At 51.9% G+C, this 21,911-nt stretch overlaps 1 protein-coding gene across 8 annotated transcripts in view; it reads left to right on the top strand.

Annotated features, from left to right (window-relative positions):
- The window catches only part of LOC125699732 (uncharacterized), an 84,253-nt gene that overhangs the window by 30,977 nt on the left and 31,365 nt on the right, over nt 1-21,911 (top strand). For 7 of the 8 annotated variants that reach the window (XR_007379688.1, XR_007379689.1, XR_007379687.1 and 4 more), the window contains one exon: nt 17,549-17,616. Coding sequence is in view for 1 of the 8 variants with exons in the window: in XM_048959559.1 (XP_048815516.1) it covers nt 17,549-17,616 (68 nt within the window). In the remaining 7 variants the exon portion in view is untranslated. Of the gene's footprint in view, nt 1-8,761; nt 10,688-17,548; nt 17,617-21,911 lie in introns of those variants that run through there. The other variant, XR_007379693.1, reaches the window with a different exon arrangement.

The raw sequence follows: 21,911 nt of genomic DNA, 5'->3' as shown, positions 1-21,911 counted from the left end.
AGGGTGTCAGTCCCTCATCACACCTTCTCACTAGGGGTCCCAAAGTGAGCACAGGGACAAACCTGATGAGCACAGGGTGGGACTCAGCACATAAGTGGCAGCCACTTGGCTGCACTGTGCCATTCCTGTGCCTGTGCACCACATCCTTACCACCACAGGGACCCAGATTTGGCAGTGATGGGTGTTTTACAGCCATCAAATGCTGCGAGTGAGGCAGAGCTAAGGACCTTCCCATGCTCTTGGCTGCATCTCCCCTACAGCCCCTGAACCAAACTCCATCCCCTGTCTGCGCTCTTGCAGCCAATCCCCCACTTGCACGCTGGGGGCTGTGCCAGCAGTGCATGGATCTGCTCAGCACCTCAGCAGGAGCTCAGCTGCTCTTTGGGGTGCAGGTGAGTCAGCAATCTGCTCTGCACAGCGGTATTTCCATGTTAAGCTGCTGAAGTTTTGGTAAATATACGGCCATGCACCAGGAGCTTGCAAGATAAACCATCTCGTTGGGAATTTGGAGGAGAACAACAAAAATGATTAAGCGACTGGAGGGATTGACTTATGAAGAGAGATTAAAAGAGCTAAATCTGTCTAGCTAGGCTACCCAACATCCGTGGCGAGATCTGATAACTATCTACAAGGATATGAGGGGCGTAAATCACAGCTTGGGGGACTGGTGGGGGGCAGCCCTGGGAGATTACTGGCAGCAACAGCCGTAAGTGGAGCACAGGAAAAAGCATCAGCGAGGAGAGATCTGGTGCGGGCTGCTGGGCTGGGGCAAAGTACAGGGACAACCCATATTCTGCCCTGAGACAGCACCAGCAGTGAGTTGAGGAATTCCTCCAGCTCCTGGGAACACGGGCTGGGATGCTGGCAATGGAGGGGTTTAAGCCTCTATCAGTTGAACGCAGCCCTGGAGGAGAGTGCCGTGACACGGGCAGCCGGGGATGTGTGCCCATCTCGGCAGGGATGGCGCAGTGAATGCTCCCTGTGTGCTGTGATCTGCAGCAAAGCAAAAGAAAATACCAGCTGTGGAAACTGGATTTTCCACAGCCAGGTGCTAGGTACAAGATGTGAGGTCTGATGGAAGCTTGTTAAAACGCTCACTGGGATTTTCCATGGTGCAGCCGACACCAAAAGCTGATTTGTTCCCATCGATCTCATAGAGCAGTGCCACTCAAACGAGCACCTCAGAGCCAATGGGACAATCTGAGCGTGTCCCACTGAGACAGAGCAGTGTAGGTCAGCTCCTCAGGTGGCTCAGAGCTGCTGCAGGGCAATCACATTTCCGACTGATGATCTCCAAGTGCATTTAGGAGATGATGGCAGAGCCGCCTTCACCCAGCCTGCATCCCCAGGATGGAGAAGCAGAAAGTAAAGCTCAAGTGATTTTGTGAGGTTCAGTGGCAAACTGGCTTGGCACTGCTGTTCTGGAGCCACTTGAGCTGCTGGGGATGAGGGTTCCTGATGGGATCTGTTCATGCACTCCTCAAACAGCAGTCATGGCTCTGTCCAAGATGAATTCCCATAGCGCTAAACAGGGATGCTGAGGAAGCACCCAGAGATGCAGCACCTGACAAACAAAGGGATATTTCTGATGGTTTCAAGTAATGCTCAGCTCCCACACACTGCTACAATTGATTAGGTTTTAGGAATATTTAATCTGCACTCTTTCTAAAGCAAGGTTTCAGCTCCATTCCTGCAGTTATCCCTCCTGCCTGGTGCACGGCTGAGCTGCATCCCCCTGGCCCTGTCCTCCCCATGCCCAGGCACCACAGCCACCTTCCCTATGTATGCTGAGCTCCAGCAGCTTGTGCTGGGAGCTGCTGGCTGGGAGCAGCCCGAGGCAGGGAGCAGACAAGGGCTCAGTGCTGCCCATGGCCTTGTGCCTATTGTTCTGCCTTTGCCATCTTCCAACCAAGGCACCCGCCCCATGCTAGCTGAAATGAGAGGAAACTCCCTTCAATCGGCAGTGCAGCAGCGTAGGGCTAAAAGAGTAATTCACACTGAATAATTCACTTGAGACTTTTCTACTCCTGGCAGTTCATAATTCCTCATGTGGAGCAGTGTTTGCGTTTGCAGAAATAAGGAGAGTTTTGCAGCTTCCCTGTGCCTACATCCCCAGGAGTTTCTCCATTTGCCGCCTGGATGAATTACTCAGTGCCGGGGTGCGCTCCGAACCCAGCAGCTGGGTGGCTGAGGGGGCACTCATATTTGCTGTTGTTTATCTTCTCAAACATTTGTGTATAACAGAAGCAAAAATGAACCTGAGGAAATCTGCCCAGCGGTGCTCAGGAAGATGAATTTCTCATCCCCAGAGCGGTTTTCAGCCCCAACTGCAGCATCCCCTCTGCAGGGAGCAGTGCCAAGCCCTATGTCCCCCTCCCCCCCTTGTTCTGGGCTCTGGACCCCCAGAGCAGTGCAGCTCTTCACGTGGTGATCTGCCCATAGGAGCTCCCAAGCCCCTCATTTCACTTCCCACAAGCCCAAGCTTTCCAAATGACAAATTATGTTTTTGCCTCTAATTCCAGCTTGTCTGGCATCCTCAATGGCAGCAGCCCTTCGCAGAAAGCAGCAGGTTCTTTGCAGCCAGCGGGAGGTGGCTTTTTTCCTCTTTTCTCCTCTCCCTCCCCCTTGCCTTAATTGCAGCCCAACATGGGCTTTCGAGGTGTATTAAACATACAAATTATTCTGCAAAGCCTCATGAAGCGCCAGTTACCAAGGCCTCTAATGGGAAACGACAGCACAACCAGAGCAGCCGTTAAGGCACAGCACTGTCTGCAGCAGCTCTGGCAGTGCAGGCTCTCTATGGGCATGGGGACCCTGCATGGGAGCCCTCAAGGATGGGGGGCTCTCAGCTTCCCCACCTGCACCTGCGATATTGCATTCAGGGCTGGAACGATGCTGATGGATTGGAGAGAGTTCAGAGGAGAGCCGGGAACGTAATCAAGGAGCTGGAGGGCATGATTTATATGGCAAGTTTAAAAGGGCTGCATAATAGCAACAATAATAAGCGCTCACAGCACATAGTGGTTTTCATCTTTGCACTTGAATGAAGCTAACTTATACTACGCCCAACTGCATTAACAACTTAACTGCATCTAGCTCAGCCTGCTGATTGCAGGAGGGATATGGGAACCATCCGCAAGGCTCCTTGGAGCCCAAGTGCCACAGAGCAGTGGAGTGGGCTAGGCTGGCCCAAGGGGCTGCAGTGAGCAGCACAAAGGCCTGGAAATGAGAGAAAGAAAATGTGGGAGAGCATCAGGAAAACTGGACTGCAGCAGGGAAGAGAGGGTGAATGAGGACTTGGTGGCAACACAGCAGTGACATGGGGACGGGTCTTCTCATGGTGCTGGAGTGCCCCATCATGGGGTACGGTACATCCCCAGGCTGTGCCACCATATCCCACCCCCTACAGCAGCAGGAATCAGGGCAGTGATTTATTGCTCCACTCCCAGTGCTCTCCCATGAGGAAAACGAAGCCCAGCGGTCTAAATATAGGGCAGTAGAACAAAGGCAAAGGTTCTGGGAGGGGTAAATGGCCACAGGGAGAATTTGTCTTTGCCACCGCATGGGCGGCTGCTCTGGCCATGAGAGTGGAAGCAGGCAGGGAAAGTCCCTACAATGATAATCCAACAAAGCAGAGGGAAATTAAAAAAAGCACCTCGTTTTGCAAGCTCATTCATTTCGAGCTGCTCAGAGGACTGCGGGGGAAAGATAAATGCGGATCCAGGCAGAGGGGACCAGGGCATGGCTTGAGTCTGCAGGAAGATTTAGGGCCTTGAAGTCCAAAAGCAGAGCTTGATCGTCGCATGAGGAAAGAAAAATCTCTGGGAGTGGATATCATGTTAAACAATGTGTTGTAATAAGTGTTTTATGCTTTAGAGGAGGAGAGAGAACAGTGAAATCCCCCGTAAGAGCTAATTACTGCAAATTCCTTTTCAATAAAACAAGACCAAAAAAAATCCCCTCTTAATGGAAAAATCCATTTAACGCTCAGATGAGGTAACTGCAGTTCATGTCCTCACCGTGTCGTTAGTGGAAGTCGGATGGGTTCTCCTGGCTCTGTGACTGGGGAGCAGGTGTGGGGCTGAGGTGAGGCAGTGTGGGGCAGGGACCCCCCCAGGGCCTTGTGGGGCACCCAGGAGACAAAAATGGAGCTGGGGGGAATGCTGGGGTTTGCCTGCAGTAGGACACAGGCAGGGACTGGGGGCACCCCTGTATGACATCACCCCGAGAGCCTCTGACACCACACTCCGAGTCCAACCCAATTAAAATGAAATGAAGAGTCGAATTAAGAGTGGATTTGCCTCCTTGTCTGATAGTCTGTATTTCCCTGTGTTTTGAAACGGGTTTGGTGGATTTCTTGCACATGGGAGCAATGTATTGAATTACATTTGTGTCCAGTACTTAGGAGAGATACATTTCTTTTCCACATGTTCGTGCAGCTGCATGACCCCAGGAAACCCAACAGTGGGGTCTGTCTTAGGAGACAAATAGGGATTGTTCCATGTGTGTGTGTAAATGCCTCCCTCCCCCTCCGCTCCCCTCGCCTGCATGTGTGTGTGTGTGTGCACGTGCAAGGGGCATTGCTCCCCACTGAACATGTCCTCATCCCTCCCAAGCCAACCAGCACAAGCACGGCCGTTCATTCACCACAAGCCCACGGGGTGGAAATATTTCTTGCCCTCTCCCCTGCCCCAGGGATGCCCCGGTGCTGGGGCGGCTTTGCTGCCCTATGGATGGAAGGAGGAGCAGAGCACACGAAGCTCCTGGGCAGCAATGCCTGCATCCCTCGCTCCCAGCGAACCCACAGAGAGAGATCCGCCCCAGTGGGAAGGAGGAAGAAGCCCGTCCTGTAGGAATCAGCCTGGGAGTGGCTGCGGCTCTTCCAGCTGCTGGCATTCAAAGAGATCTGTCCTTTTCATCCCCGGTGCCGTCAGTCAGCAGCCGCAGGCCGGCCAGAAAGGAAGGAGGCTTTGTTGATAAGATCTGGAGCTTTTGAGAAAATAAAAGCGGAGGGTGGAATGGATTTCTTTCTTCTTCTTCCGACTTTTCTTTTAAAAGAATAACGTAGGGTAAAGAAAAATGTTTGTAGGGTAGGAACCTGTTTGATGTGGAGCATCGCTCCCCAAACACGTGGCTCCCAGAGCAGCACACCCAGCTGCCTACTGCAGCCCAGGTCTGCCTGGGATACCCCTGTGAGCACACGGCCCCAGAAGCAGCTGCATGCAAAGCCCAGAGCTGCTGAGCGAGCCTCATGGGAGCCCAGTGCTGGTGGGTGACGTGAGGTCAGAGATCACATGCACCCTTGGGTCCTACTCCTGGCCCCTGCAGGTGCTGAGATCTACAGCTCCTTTGATGCTGTCCCCAGGCCCTGCTGTCCCTTGGGGTTTGGTGTTGTCCCTGTCCTCCTCAGCCTGTGGCAGCAGCTGGAGCTGAGGAGCCAAGAGGACAGCCCGAAGCCATGGATTAGCAATGGGATTTGGCTGCTCGGAGAGGGAGGAGCCTGGCCAGCCCCTTATCACTGGCAATGGGCTCGCAGTGCTTGTCTATAAATAGGAGCTTTAAAGCAAGGCAATTAATCATGGTGCATGCTGCTGTTTGGATGGGCTTACATTGGTTTAACAGCGTGGAGAGAAGTCCAGCATCTACTGTGAGATTTACAGGTCCAGCCTACGCAGGCAGACAGAAGTTTAAGGCTCTTTTCAAGTGTCACTTTGAGGATGAAGTTGGGGTTATACTGGTTTAAGGAGCTACTGTGCATCTGGTGAGCTGCACCAGCAGACTGTGCACAAACTGAGCTGCGGCAGCACTCAAAGGCCCCAACATGAGGCTTGTCTTACCTGCCTGATCCTGCACTTGCAGCAGGCTCAGAGCCCGCTCAGCACTCATCATCACCAAGCTGATCAGCAGCAAGATGGCAAGCAGTGGTTTGCAGAGATGCACCCTGCGCTCTTGCAACCCACAGAGCTGTGCTGGGGATCTGAACCCCAAATCTCTGGTCACAATGCTGTGTCCAAGCCCTGCAGTTCACCAAAGCACAAAGGGGCAGTCCTTGAGCACAGTGAAGGAATGGCAGTGCTCTCTCTGCCTGTATGGCCATCTTTGCCCCTGCAATGGCAGAAGCCAGTCACGCAACATCCCTTATTGCAGCCATGCAGACTGAGCATTCTGCTCGCTGTCTGCAGCCTGTGCATGCTGGGGAAGGTGCAAGCATGCTGAGGAGCATCTGGGGAGCTGGGAGAGCTGCCTCGTCCCCAGAGCCCGGGGGTTGTGCTGGAGGACGGCGTGCTGGGCCTGGCCTGGTGGGAAGCCACTTTCAGCTGATGGCACAGGGAGGGCCATATTGGTTTCAGTCTGTTCTGCAAAACACTAACCAGCATGTGCAATCTGTGAGCCCCCTGCTTGACGAGAAATGCTAATTGTGTGAGAAGGACCTGCCAACAGCCTGCAGTATTCAGCGTGAAGGAGGTTTATTAGTATTATTACTATTGTTCTGGCAGCTGCAGAGCAGCCAGCCTGCTCAGGGACGGCTGAGAGAGCATGCGGGGCACGACAGAGCTGCTCTGGGTGCCAGGAGGCTGCAGGGACAGCGATGGGAGGGGATGGGCACACAGCATCCCCAGCAGCAACACTGCTCTGCCTGCTTTGTGCTGCAGGCAAGGGCTGGGCATGGCTTTGCTGCCTGGGAGAAAAGCAAGAGGGCTGAGGCTGTCAGGTCTGCATAAAATATGAGGTGCGGCACAGGATGTTGGTGCCAAGAACAGGGTGAGAGTAGGAGGCTGGGGCTGTGGGACAGCTGGTGCCTGAGCTGGGCTGGTCACAGCATCTCCAGGATGTGCAGCCCCAAAGCAAGGGGCTGAGGGTTCACACAGAGCGTGGTGAGGATTGCAGAGATGGGGAAGGGTAAGGAGGTGGGAAATGAAGGCTTGCTGTACCCCAGGCCAAGGCTGGGCAGTGCTCAGAAGAAGGGAAGCAGTCAGTGCTTGGTCACACCACTAAGCTGAAAAAAAGCTGAAGAGGGAGAATGGTGACTCTGGCTCGGTTGGAAAGCAAAGCAAAAACTCCACATAGTGCAGAAGTGCAGCTGCCTTTCTGCCTGGCTTTTGGTTATTTTTGCAGGGGAAATCAGGACTGTGTTTTGCAGTCAACCCAAAACTCTCACCCGTGGGCCTGGGCAAAGCAGGAACACTGACAGATGCAGTGGTTTTCTTTCCCAAATTTGCAAAAAATCACCCAGATGAAGTTTGATAACTTTGCAAAGAGAAAAAGAAAGAGGAAGAGAGAGAGAGAGAGAGAGAGAGGCATCCCAGGCAGCTAACTCCTCACACTCCCCCTCCTGTTCCAGGCAATAAATGAAGTGCTCTTCATTCCCAGCTCGTCTGCCACCCTCCACTGAGTCTGTCATGGACTCATCTGTGTATAAATTAGCTTTTCACAGTAATGCCGTGTAAAATTATTTCTGTCATCCTTTTATCTGACCAGTTTATCTCGTCAGGTTGTCAGTCTTAATTCCACAGCCTTGATCTCCTCTCCCAGCATACGGCAGCCACCTGAGCTGCACCCAACCTGCTCTGCATCCCAGGGCATCCTCCTCCCCTGGGCTGCAAGCATCTGCCCACACGGTGCTGGGTGACAGCACGCATGGAGCTGACATGGCACAGCAGCGTGCCACAAAGGCTGCAGCTCTCCGGCCATTTTTCATTGTTCAGAATTAGGCAGTGACATTTATCAGGATTGGCACTCAGTAGGTGACCCACTGCTGGAGCCTGGGACGGGCTGTGCGTGGTCACATCGGCGATGTGCTCTTTTCCCTTGACAGCAACGCTTTCGCGTTCCTGCTTCTGCTGCGCAGGCTTATGGAAAAAGCATTTAAAATCTATTGTCTGGGACTCTTTGTGCTCACTTACATGAGCACTGCTGGAAAGGGAACCCAAAAGGGATGCAGCTGGAATGTATTAATTAGAGATTTCAGATGAATGCACACCCAAGCCCTTCTCCCACCTTGTGCTTTGCAGCCCCACAGAGAAGCCATGCCCATGGGACTGGTCCCAGTGAGCTCTGACCACCAAGGGACCCCCAAGCCCAGTGGGGCAGCTGTGTACACAGATCCTCCCCACGTCCTCCAGAAGTGCCCCTATTCCCCACTGCCTACCAGGGGCACCATCTCCCCTCCTTCACCTTATCCCCAGCATGCCTCCCATTCCCTTTCCCCTGGTTTTCTGGAAGGACTGATGCTTTTATTTGGAGGCAGAGGGACAGACCTCTCACCTCCAGAGGCAAGTGTGTGCCCCACAGTGTCCTTCTGGTGGCCAGATGCCCTGGTCCAGGTCCCAGCCCCAGTGAGCTCCCTGGATACCCCCCATACCACATCAATGTCCCTCCCATCCTCACACGCACCTCAAGTGAGCAGCAGGACATTGTCCCACATCCCTGGGCTGGACACAGAAGGGACCAGCACGAAGGAAATGGACAGACCCCAGGTGCCACCACTTTGTCCCTTGGTGCTGAGAAACAAATACTGCTCCATGTAGATGTCCTGGTGCTGTCTCTGCCGTTGGATGTCTGCACTGGAGGGCCAGGATCTCGTGGCCACAATTGCACATCACTGCAGAGCAGGCAGCCCACTGTGGCAGAGCAGCCATCTGAAGGAGTGGGGTCACCCTCAGCCCTGCACCTCCTCCCTTGCTGCACAGTGCTGGGACTCGTAGCAGTTAGTTGTGACTTCTGCTTCCCCACACTGTTATCTGTTCTCTTTTCCTCAAAGAAATACTGTGGGTTGTAATGCTGTCTGCTACATCTTGTGAATATTTCTGGACTCTGAAGTTTCCCGTCTCCAGATGTTCTGGCCAGACCAGAGGAAAAGAAACAAAAAACCTCAGCATTAATAAAAACCTTTTGAAAAGAAGAAGTCGTATTGCGCAGTAGTGACATCATATCCGTGAAATATGACCTAATGATGTCACAGCTGTGAAATGAAGGATGATTGTCTCTTTTTGGCAAACACTGGCTGCGTGGTCCAGACCTGTTAAATAAATGCACATGTACTATAAATATGTATATTAAACCCAGAAGCTGTGAATGCTGCCCTGTGATCACCTGGGTCAAGGAACCTTCCAGGAGTGCTGCTCCGGGGTCTGTGATGGGCAGAATGGTGCCTCCCTGCCCTGACAGAGAGCGCAGGGCTGGAGCATCCTCTGGGGCCATCTATGCTGCAGCCCCAGCACCTCTGAACACCCCACTGCTCTCCTTCCAACGCCACAAAGGCTCAGTAGGGGAATTCTCCGCTCCTTTGAAAACAACCAATAGGATGGGTGACAGCAAATACCACCATTTTCCATTTCCAATGGCTGTTTGCATTGGTAGAGAGATAGCTGGCTCCACACTGCCATTAGGACCAGCCTGATGGACCAGGCTGTGTCCTACTTGGTTCAGACGCTCTGTGCAGCCTCCTGGCCTCCATAGCCTGAGTAAGGATGAGTGTGGCTATATGGGATGCTTTCCTGGAGATGAAACCCAACAGACTGTGGAGCTGAGCAACCTGCACTGGAGATGAATGACCATGAGCCAATGGAGGCGACCCACCTGCCCCGCAGATGACCGCAGCTTCAGAGGCCATAAATTCTCACCAAGAGCACAGGTTTACCATGTTTCCCAGCCAGACTGTTACACCACAGCTGCTGATAGCCTCCACCAGCAGTGGCCAACTCCTGCAGCCCTGCTGGGGCCAGCCATTCCCATCCCATAACTCCCTTGGCCGTCCGTGCCAGGCGTCACTGGAAAATCTCCCCCTTCCCGACCCGTGACAAACAACTTGCCCCTTACAGACTGCAGATTCAGTTACCCTCCTCATTACCTTAACAAGATTGGCTGCAAACATTACTGCCTTGGCCATCTTCTCTTACACAATATATTTAAGCCATTTGAAGCAACAGTCTATAAAATATCTGCACTGAATTGCCCAGCTTTCGTAATCTTGGAACTACCTGGCACTGTGGTGATGCAGTATCTATTACATGTGCGTTTTTCTCATCCTCACATATATTTTACATGTGTGTGCAATCCCCTTTATGAAGAAACATGTTGCTATGCCATGGAAAAGGTCTATTTTTTCCATATGGGTTGTGCTGACAGTGTCAAGCCTCCAGTTTAAGCTCACAGCATGCTTTTTTAATTTGTCCTTTCCTCTTTCCCTTTTAGTCCTATTGTTTGCAGAGAAGTTTGTACTACTAAGAATGTGCAAAGCAGGAGGGTGCTGTCTGCCAAGGTGTCGGTAATTGATAGCCTGAGCAATGGGAAGCAAGCTGGGAATTTTATGATGATTTTTGATGGTTCTGGAAAATGCTACACGATCAAACCAGAACCGTTTATTTATTTATTCCCCGTGAATGGGATGGGTTTGGATGGGCTGCAGCGATTACAAACGTCGCAGGAGAAATCTGCCTTTGAATTTTCCAGAGGGTTTTTATTTTTGATGCTTTGAAAACGACAAATCCCCAATGGGAAGAGCTGACATGGGGCTGCGCCTCCAAAAAATGCCCATCACAGCAAAAAAAAAAGGAAAAAGTAGCAGGAGGAAAAGCACAGATGAAGAATTGGGACCATTGATGGTGTTTTCCTTTCCTTAGGTCAATGAAAATGGTATTGTTACTTCTTTGCCTGATGTGAATTTCTTTTCCTTTTTAATCTGAATTTCCAGCAGGCGGAAAGCTGTTTCTTTGACAGCTTTAATCAGAAATAAAAGATTTGATCATGCAGGGAGGCAGAATCTCAATTTCAAAAACACAGACGAGAGATGGATGCGAGCGCTCGTGTGCCGGGATGCCTTGGAAATTCAAACGACGGTCGGAGGCTGCACCGCCTGCGGAAATCAAATGGGGACACAGCGCTGAGGAACCTTCCAGACAACGAGAAGGAGCGTTGAAAAGGCTCCATCCCCGACTGTACAAAGGAGGAGAAAAGAGACAAGCAGGAAAGAAGAGCATCACGGGCCCGAGCGCCGCTTGGTCATGCAGCACAGGGCAGCGTGGCATCCCGCTGCGGGCAGGCGAAGGGCCTGGCTCCAGGCAGACGCTTGGCAGCACCGGGGCTGGAAGCCCAGCTGCACTCACTGCCTGCGAGGCGATGGCCCACAGCCAGCCGCAGACATGTGGCACGGGGATGGGAACAGCAGCAGGACCCCGAGCTGCGCCGGCCACAGCCGCAGCAGTCGTGGGGCCGTTGTCTGCAGCCACGGTGCTGTGGGCTAGAAACCTGTGGGGATTGGCTGTTTTTCCCCTTGGCAGCTGTGTATTATAACACGAGAGTGAAAGAGACTCAGAAGTACCCCGCAGGCTCCCTGTCTTGGGCTGGTTCTGCATGCTCCATCCAGTTGGAGGCTGAAAAAGGCAGAGGGAGAGCCTGCCTGAACCTGGCTGCAGGACAGCCTGCTCAGCCACATCTGCAAGCACTGCAAGTGATGCAGAGCTCGTGCCCAGGCCACCAGCTGCTCTTGCCTCAATGAACTGGACTGGAAACTCAGCATCACCTGGAGCCCAGCATCTCCCAAGCACAGCCAAATGCCGCCCCATCCTGCACTGCCACTGACTGGGAATTTCTTGTTTGTGCATGGAAAAAGTGGTATTTCCCATAATGTTGTCCTGGGAGTTGATTTTTCAGTGTTGACTCATTCACTGGAAGGGAAGTGGGTAGTCTGAAATTGAGGGATATTCCACAGTCTGTCCATCCGTCAGTCTGTTGGGCAGCCCTGTGCAGAGCAGAGGAGGGGCAGGGAGAGCTGTTGGGTGAGTGAGGGCTTTCCCATGGGTGCCCAGCCCTTCCCATGCCCACATGCTTGTGCTCTGCCATGGCACACTGCCATGTGCACAGTAGAGATGTGCCTCTGCGGGGTATACCTCAGTGTGTGAATGCTGCTGTTAATCAGCATTGTTCAGGTGATAATTGCACCGGTGAAGTCAGAGTGGAGTGACCTCAGCACTGCCAAACTCTTGACTAGCAGAGAGAATTTGGGGGCACCTGGAGCATAGCTCGGCACTGTGGCCTTTTCCCAGCTGTGATTAATCCCCAGGAAATGTCCTGTGGTCAGGCCATTACCACTTAAATCTGCGGATGAAAATGAATCAGAGCAGCATATGACTGTGGGAGAATTGTCACCAAACTTGGACGGTTTCGCTTTGTTTCACCACAAAATTATTAACGAAGCATTGCAAGGGAGAGGAATCTCTGGCTGCACCCCCTCACATTAACTCCACTGCAGACCCCAGCAGCTCACAGTGTGGTGCTCACAGGAGAGCAGTGCCTCGCTTCAGCTCCTGACTGCGTGGAAATTCTCTAAATGAAGACAGAGAGGCTGAGCTGTGAGTTTTCCCAATGATGGCTGCTCTGTCTGGGTGTCTGCTTTGGCTGCACTCCTGCAGCCCTCTCCCAACCCACTGCGAGCAGTGCACAAAGTCTGGGCTGCATTCTCCATCCTCCTCCTGTAACCTCCTCCACATCTCTCCTGTGCCTCTTCTATTGGGGGTGTGGGTTTTTTCCTGGGTCCTGTGGGTCTGCCAGGAGTTGGGGCTGCCTAGGATGGCTGTCTTCTCCCCTTGCCCCCCACACACCCCCCCTACCAATGGCACCAGTGCCACTGCTGTGGCTGTGACCTGGTGTGTGCTTTATGGAGTGGCTGCCCGTGGAGCATCCTTCCCAGGGAGGACCAGGCAGTGAAGCAGGGTGTGTAATGAGATTCTTGGCAGCATTGTCTGCCTCTTGCAAACGCCTTCTGGAGTGGTTTGCCAGACAGATCTACAAGTGCAACCTCTCTCTCTGCTGCTCTGAAATGAAAGAAGGCTTTGTGGAGACACCACAACCAAAGCCTTCTTGTGAGGCAGCCTGACAGCAGTGCCATCAGTGCCACCTCCTCCAAAAGGACTGGGGACAGGTGGCAGTCACAGGAGAATGGAGCTGGATGGAGCTGGAGGGTATTCCCAGGACTGGGGGAGGAGCTGCAGCTCTGCAGGGAGCGCAGGCACAGTGGGGGCTCACAGAGTAACTCAGCTGTTATGCATGTATGGATATAACATGTAATTGAGGCAGAAAGAGCCTGGAGTTTGTGTGCAGAACCTCACCTCTGAAATTTCATCTCAAAGCAAATGTATATATGCACATATTTTGAAGTGCATTCATTTAATAATAATAGGGAAAAAAAAGAGCCCTTAAAAAGGAGCAAATTCCTTGGCTGATAGGATGCACAGGGAAACCAATAAGATCTGTGCAGTACCATCAGCACTGAAGCAGGAGGGGAGGGTGGAGGAGGGGGCAGTTGCATTGAGTGCTCAGAGAACCCAAGTGCCCCAAAAATGCTCTCAGATGCCACTGTGCTCCCCAAAAGCTCACTGGCTGTGCTGTCCTGGTGAAGCTCTGATGGGTGCTTGCAGCTCCTGCATGTGGCTTTCTGGAGCCATCATTCCCATTCATGAGGAGGGCAGGTGTGTGATTTGCTTATGGAGTCATTAGTGAGTGCAGGGAATGGGCAGCAGCACTGCGAACCTGCACGTCCTGCAGCACAGCGCAGGCAGGGAGAGGGGCTGTGGGAAGAGGAATCCAATAGAAATGAGGTGGTTTTAATTTTTGGAGGAAACCAGCCCATTTCTGCAGGTGAGAAGGGGGCTGGAATGCTTCAGTAGCCCTATCTGGTGCCAGGCCAGCTGAGCCCCAGCTCCGTGAGCAACTTGTGGAAAAAACAGTGGGGCATTTGCAGGTGAGCATCATTCCTGAGCTGCCTGGTACAGAGGCAGAGGAAAATGGGGCCGGGTTTCCTAGAGCCCCGCTCAGAACTGGCTGTGATACCTCACTGCTGTATGCACAACACATCTTGCTGCACTGTGTGCTGCAAATCGATTTCAATAAACCTGATTTTAACTACCAGCCCACTGCTGGCTTTACTCTTCCTCAACGACTCTATTCTCTCGTGCTTTCTTTATGTAAATACATGTGCACACATTTGTATCTATAAGTACACACGGTGCACTCAGTTGTGGTTACTGTGCCGCACACTGCTGGCTTAAATGCTGTGCAAAGTGAAATACTGCATGGGCTGTGCTGCCAGCACTTGGGTACCAGCACAGCTCCCCGTGGCAACAGATCCCAATCGCATCAGAGGATCCCTGCATCCCTGGCAGCTCCTCTGTGCACAGGGTGAGGAAACCCAGCCACGCTCCTGAGAAACTCTTAGCTGCGTGAAAAAGCCATGCAACTCTTTGGACGGATGCTTATCTCAAACCAGAGGAGTAAATGTGTACCTCAGCATGGATGGAAGGAGGATTCCGTTACCTGTTAGCTAAACACAAGGGCAAGGTGCAGCAGTGATAGGTGGAAGCCCCTGCCCAGCATGCACGGCCACGGTGCTGCTGTCATCTGCAGCAAAGCTCACAGCAAACCTCAGCATGCACAGAGGTGGGCTGCGGCCACTGGGGCTTGGCAAGATAAAGGTCACAAAGCAGATTAGGCGAAATGGAGCTTTTTAAAAACAAGCTTAATTGTTGGACAGGGTTTGAAGCCAATAAAGCAGTGATGTGCTTAAGGTTTCCCGTTATCAGGAGCCACAATTAGGGCTTTGCTGCAAACCCCCAGCCCAGCACTGAACAAGCCCCAGTCACCTCCCACACAAATTTAACATTTCCTCTCTCCATCAGTTTCTATCTCAAGAACAAAATTGGCCAGAGCTGCAGCGAAGGGAGGAAATCCTGAGACCTTAGGCTATGTTTGTACATGGAAATCGATCTCCTCCTGGGCTGGGACCGCGATTCATCCAAGCTATGGAGGAGTAAAACCAGTGTTTTGTACCTAATTAGCACGGGAAAATCCTGGTCAGGTTTGGCCTTTTTGCATTTTCTTTCGCACTGTCATCCAAGGCTCTGTAAATCCAGAGCCATTTCCTGCCCTCTGCAGACTGGGAGGAAGATGGGAACGGAGCAGGGCCTGTTGCATGGGTGGGCTCTGTAGAGCTCAGCACCCAGCCTCACCCAGGCACTTGTAGAACCCTGCAGTCCACACTGCCTTCCTTCTGCCCTGCTCTTTCTGTGCACAAAACACATGACACGCTGCAGGACTTTCTGCTTGTTTGTTTACTTCTGCATTCTTTCAGTTTGACTAAGTTACATGCACACTAGAATACATGCTCACATTTGCATTAGTGCCCGCAAGGCATTTCGCCCCACGCCTGTGAGCAGAGCTGAGGTTTCTGCTCATCTCTCATTCCAGGAATGCAGTGGAGCTCCATCTCCTGCTCTAACCAGCACTGCGCTGCGGGTCCACATCTATGGAGCACCTCTGGAGGCTTGGGTCTAATAAATAGCTTTGGAATTAAGTAGATTAACGAAGCTGCCTTGTAACACAGGGCAGTCAAGTGGTGCTGGTGGTTCACCTTAAAATGAGCAGCACAACCTGCCAGCCCTTTTCCTGCACCCTGTTGACTAAAGCTCTGAACTTCTGAGGCTGCAAATAAGTTAAAACACTCCAGTGCTGACATCTCCCTCCCCAGTGAGCCTCTGTACAGGGCTGGGCTGCCCTCCGTGTCTGACCCGTGCTCCTCATTGCAGCCTGAGCCCTGCTTTTCACAGCTTAATCTGACAGAATCATTTAATTGCTCCTCTGCAATCTATTCAGATGAGCAGCACGCCAAGAACGCACCACAGCCCTGTGTTCTACCTTTCCCACTCCTGCTCCTCTCCATGAGCTGCTCCAGATCTTGAGGCCACGGGCACTCAGCTGGGAGCTCTAGGGCTGGATGCGGCTCTTGGACCAACCTTTCAGCACTCAGGTGCATTTTGCCATGCTCTGCAAAGCAGCTCGGGCACCCTGCAAGAGCAGAGCTGCCTGTTCCTCCTGCTGGGAGGATGGCAACCTGCAATATTTCCACCTGCAGTACCTCCCCCTGGATCCAGCACCTGCAGCACACAGCCCTAAGTTCTCTCCCTGCCTCCATCCTGCTGCACCTCCCTGCTGCAGGTAGGGCTGGAGCCCCATTTCCATGGTACAGATGACAGCCCAGGGGATTTAGGCAGCCCTGAGCACCCCCCCTTGGCTCCCCTATGGCCGGCGGCAATGTCAACACACCGCAGTCTCTGCTCTGCTTATTTGGTCATTTTGGGGATGTGGGGAGGGGATGAGGGTCTGATTTTCAGCAGCCTGTGACAGCGTAATTAGGTAAATATAAATGAAAGAAAAACACACTCTTGAAGTCCGGGGACTTGCACATATTTTCTCTGTTATTCCATCCTGCTGGAAAAACAAAAGCTACTCAGCATGCACATTTATTAGCAATTAGTATCCGGGGCACTTGGGGCTCCTGGGACAAGCTCTGTACTCAGGCTTCCCACAGCCTCCCCCCAACTCAGTCCTGCTCCCCCCAGCCCCAGCTGCCTGCCTGGGTAGAACAGGAGCATGGTTAAAACCTGTTGGGCTGGTGCAGGACTGCCATGCTCTGCCCACACAGAGCCTCCAGGCTGCCCCTGTGCTCATGGGGCATCGATTTTGTCTGTTAGTCAACAGATGAAGCAATTTCCCTGGTAAAAAGAAAAAGAAAGCAGAAAAGAATGTACAATGTGAATCCACCGGGATAGGGCTAAAACCCTTATTATGTTTATACATTTTATGATTACATGCTTTATTTTGGCCTTCTAAGATGAGAGTTCAGTTCTGTTTTCCCCTCAAAAATAGAGCGATTCCATACAGATAAGATTTATGCGCAGTGTCCTGAGAAACCCTTGTCTGACAGAGGAAGCGTTGGAACTCCAATCTCATGTCTTGGCAAGGAATTAAGGAAAAAGAAGTGGTTTTCAGTAACTTTAGTTTAAATCTGCTATCTAAGAGTCACAAACGGAGCCGACGGCAGTGAGAGATCAGAGGCACGCTCAGGGTTTTCTGAATGGCTTCGGAGGCTCACGGTGATGGTAAAACTGAGCACAAGGAGGGAAGTACTTTAACAGACGGTGAAATGAAAACAGAAGAAATTAAAGCTGAGATCAACTTGTCACCACGTGTGAGAGCTGCAAGCACTGCGGTACCCCGGGGCGGGCAGATCCCAGGGGCTGCTGCCATCAGCAGCACAGGGCTGCACCATGGCTCAGGTCCAACCGCAGGTGGGGTGGCCCTGACACATCACAGCCCCAACCACAGGTCCTCTTTCCTCTGCTGGAGCCACCACATCCCCTCCCCTCACCCTGCCAGCCCTTGTCACTATGCAGCCCTGCGTGCTGGTGTATGGGAGCCATTAGGTCACAGCCTGAAGCAGTGACTGTGCACCTGGTGAAGGGACGTAGCCAGCCCTATGAGCACAGGTGGAAGCAATGCGTCTGTGGATACACCCAGAATCCACCCCTCCCTAACCTCATATAAGGGCTGATAGCTGCAAGGGAAGCATCTCTACACAGAGATTGCTTTCTCTGGAGTGTTTAGTGAGCCCTGATCCTTGGAAGAGAGGAAGGGTCTCCTCCTTTACTGCTGGATTGTGACTGCTTCCTTTCCAAGTTGGTTTAAAGCATCTGTCTGCTGCTTTCTGTCTTCACAGCCGGTAATTCCTGTTTGCAGGATGCAGTTCTCCCTGTTGCGATTTGTGCCACCACGGAAAAGCCCAAGGTAAGAAAGCACTTCAGTTGGGCATTTATTTATTTATTTCAATGCACTAAAAGATCCTTGATGGGGCCAGTGGGAACTCACTGCTCAGCCGAGGCCGTGCCTGGGTTTGTTCTCCAGAATGGGGCTCAGTGCTGCTGCCCACAGGGCAGAAGCCACCTCTGTCTTCCACTCCCTGGTGTCTGGGGCCCCTGGCTCTGACTGAGAGCATGGACCCAAAGGGCTGGACCTGTGCTGGGGAGCTCACAGCCCAGCTGGGTTTATGCTGCAGCTCCCCACCATCACCTTCCACATGGTGCTAAGGACAGTATGAGGGTGGGACAGATTGCTGCCACTGCATCTGAGCTCTTTGAACATGACTGCCGGCTTTCAATCTGAAATTCTAGCTTCCAACCAAGTAAATAATTGTACTTGTCACAGTTATTTACTGCCTCCAATAATTCTTTGCTGGCCCTTTTGGTTTGGACATAAGTGACTTTTTAATATATATTTCTCACGCTGGTGGCACATAATAAAGTAATCGTGTAATTACTCCAGCCATAAATTTGTCACCTCAGTAAGTAATTTTTATGACTTAGAACAAGAAAAGTGTGCCTCCTTTGCTGCAGTGATGTGGTTTGTGGTCACAGGCACTTTAAGGGGTGGGTTAGTTTGTGTCATTCTCTTGATTCAGGCACTTAGAATTTGTTTATACTTTGATCAAGTCTTTCCTCAGCTGCCTGCTCGGTGATATTGCAGGGCTTTGAGCAGTCCATGCAAACCACAGGAGCCCATCTGGGAAGAGGGGATGGGAGCCCAGGGCACAGCACAGCCCCTGCCTCCAGCAGTCCCCAAGGGGCTGGGGTATCTCACTGCCTTGCTGGGCAAAGGAGCATCAGAGTAACAGATGGGTGCAGAGCAGCATGAAATGGGGCCACAGCAGCCTCGCCCCAAGGCAGAATTGCCCCTTCCCTGCTAGTCCTGGCTGGCGTTGTTTGCTCCTTCCTTGAAGAGGCACAATGATGGAGAAGCCAGCGTGGCTTTAGAGAAAACAACCTGGAATTTCACTGTCTTCCCCACTAGGAAGACTTCCCTTTCCTGTAGGATTTATGGCTCCACCTCCCTCCCCCCCCCAGCCCCCCCTAATGGCAGAGCTATGGCCACATCTCCAGTTTGCAGAAAGCTCCAGCAGTTTGGAATTTGTTTAGACAGTGATACCTCTGACTTATGGAAGTGCTGCCAATTGCTCGCTTTTTAAAGAGCAGCCTTTCGTAGTGACCTCATTTCATTATGGTATTGTAACAAAATGCAGTTCAAGTGATGAAGTCACAAATGAAAGGAGAATATTAATGTTCATTTTGACAAATTAGATTGGAAACTTCCAGCTGTGCAGCGCTGCTTCATTAGGACTATTTTTGTTTGATCTGTAAATTAAATTTTCCTGCTTGCAAAGATTTTATTTTGGATAAAATGGTGTTTTCCAGGAGGTAAACATTTCATTCGAATGTTCTTAATCACTTGAAGTCCTGCGTCAGCAAGGCTGATTTCAGTGTCTTGATGTTGGGTGCAGGCTTTAGCGCTTCACAGCAGCAAAGCTGAGATCTTTAATTTCTTCCCATCCCTTTTTCCATCTCAACACGCCATATCCCTGCAGTTCCAGGCATAGAGACCCAGTCTCACCGTGCTGCCAATCCACAGCTCAGGAGCTGGCAGCGTACATTTGTTCCATCAGACTTTCCATGTGGAATTCCAATGCGTTTGAGAAGAGTTGTGGTGCTGCAGATCTGCGGGCAAACCAGTGCACACAGCAGGTGTGTGATGTTCCCCAGTACAGCACCACTGGGCAGTGGCAGGGCTGGACTCGCACCCCCCCAAACCATTGCACTTCAAGCAGAAGCTTCCAGATCTTTTCAGTTTTCATTTGGTCCTGGTGGAAAGCAGGATGCTGCTGGCAGTGCCTGTATCACATATCTGAATGCGCGTTTCCTAGCCGCCTCATGAAGACCTCTGACAAATGGGTCATGACCCTGCAGGGGATCTAATGGCCCGTGGGGGAAAATACTTCCCCAGGGTGGGCTTGCCATCAATTCCCAGTGTTTGCTGCAGAAGAGAGAAATCAGATAGGGGAAGCGTTTTCTTTTCCACCTGCATGGACTCCCTGCTGTAGCAAAGAGGAGTAATTGTGGAGCTGCTCCCGAAAGCAGCTCAGACAGCGATTCCTTGAAAGACAGGTTCACACATCTTGCCCTGTCATAGTCAGGGGCTCTTCCAGACAAACTAGTTGCTGCTGCTACTCAAGAAGCATGTTTTATTCATGCCCAAGAGTGTTCTTTTGGCCGCGTCAACATCAAGCAAATGCAGCACGGAGTGGGCCAGTTGGGTTCATCCCAGGAAATCATTCATCTCCCTTAGGGAAGTGCTGTGCAATGCCCTTAAGCCCTCACCGATATTTAATGGTGCGAGCCTGATGCTTAAGCACCATCCCCATGCTGAATCTGCCTTGCTTCTGCCTTGCTTTGAGGAAACAATCGCTAGCGTCTGCAAAGGCTGAGGGGAAGGATTTGCTTAATGCAGCCCCGAGCCCCTGCCCTAATGGGTTGTTAATCCATAGCCAGTGCATCAGATTTGCCAGCTGACTCCCAGGGGTCCCCAACATGCCTCCGTCCTCGAGACGTTTGCTGGCAGCTTGTGGTTTCCTGGCATCCCCTAGGGAAATGGAGTGGTGACTGTAATAATAACCCCACACAGCCCCCTCCCTCCTGACCCAAAAGCAGTTGGCAGCCAAACTGATACGCACATTACTGGATTTATATGAAGTGCTGCTGAGCAAGAAAGATTTGAGGGGGTTTAACAGCTAGATGGGACTGAGAGATGATCTCAGTGCATTGGCTTGTGCTTGGAAGAAGGGTGAGAGCTTTAAAGTAACAGAGCAGAGCCCTGCAGAGAGGGGAGGTGCCTCTGCGCCCTGACACAGCTGACAGGGCAGTGTCACTGGGGTGGGACTGCAGCTGCACGGGGTGGCTGAGTGTGCACTGCACAGAAATGGCATTGGATGACAAGGCTGCTGGTAAGTGGTGTAAACTGCAACGGGGATTATACCCAGGTTCTGACAGGCATGGATAAACTTGGTTGTTTTCTTGCATAGAGTTCCATCACTCTGCAGTCTTGGAAAATGCAAGGGCATCCTAAAGATGGAAGAGAGCTTTATCTAACCATCAGGCTTGTAAGGATTGAGCCTGGACAGTTATCTTGCTGTGGGACTTTTCTATCTCCTTAGCTGCTGTTTAGAGAGGACGCTCTGTGTTTATCTGCCCTCTAATCACAGAGTGAATGTCTGTGCATCAGCAGGCCCTGATAATGCTGGCCAGAGATGGCTTCACCCACAGGGACAGAGTGCTCTGCTCGCACATGCACTGCAGTGCTGATCGGAAGCAGCTCCTGCTGTCAGCCAATACATCGCTCTGGCAGCAGCCTCAAACTCGTGGTGATGCACAGCTGCTCCCCTGGTCCTTCTGATATGAGCCATGCAATTGTCCCCTGCCTGCTTTCCCGCTTTGGGTTTGTTTCCCCAGGCTCCAGCTGCGCCTGCCTATTTCTGTCCAGCTCTTGTGGGCCTTCATAGATTAAGTCCATCAGCCTCATGGAGCTGGAGCTCTGTCCCGAGCACCTCAGCAAAGCAGCACCTACCTGAAAGGCAGTTCAGGGTACACACTGATCCCCAGCAGAGTGATGGAGACTTAAATCTTGTTCATCAGGGGCGAGGAGCTGTGGGATTAACCCTTTTACTTGCTCCTCACCCCCTTCAGACAGAAAAGCTTTTAATGGGTCAGCAGATAAAAAAGCAGCAGTGAAAACATTCCCTTATCTCCCCTGCCATGCCTGGTCTCTGTAATACAACTGATTCCTGCGATGTGCAGACCTACTCAAACAAGTTTATCTTCATTCAAGGAATAGTCATACAGTGAGATTGCAGTGTAATTACCTTCTCACAAACCCTAGCTGGAAATCTTCACATCCAGTCATTAGCTTTAAGACAGGCAGACAGGCAATTATATATGAATAAATGACTGAGAAATGAATCTGGGAGACTCTCACCCCTGGTCCAAGCCCAGTTCACAGCTGTGGATGCAGAGTGAGCTGCCTGCCGGCTCTACCTGCACTCAACAGGATGCCCTTGGCTGTTGGATGTCCTGAGGTCGCACTGGTGACCCCAGACCAACCTCCCTGTGATCCTGGCATGGGCAAATTATCTGCTCACCTCCACGGGCTGTGATGGACCCTGGCACAGCCCAGCCCAAGGTTCCTACACCTCCTGAGCA

Source organism: Lagopus muta, chromosome 13, assembly GCF_023343835.1.
Source record: "Lagopus muta isolate bLagMut1 chromosome 13, bLagMut1 primary, whole genome shotgun sequence".
NCBI classification, from domain to species: domain Eukaryota; kingdom Metazoa; phylum Chordata; class Aves; order Galliformes; family Phasianidae; genus Lagopus; species Lagopus muta.
This window is presented reverse-complemented; position numbering and strand designations above follow the sequence as displayed.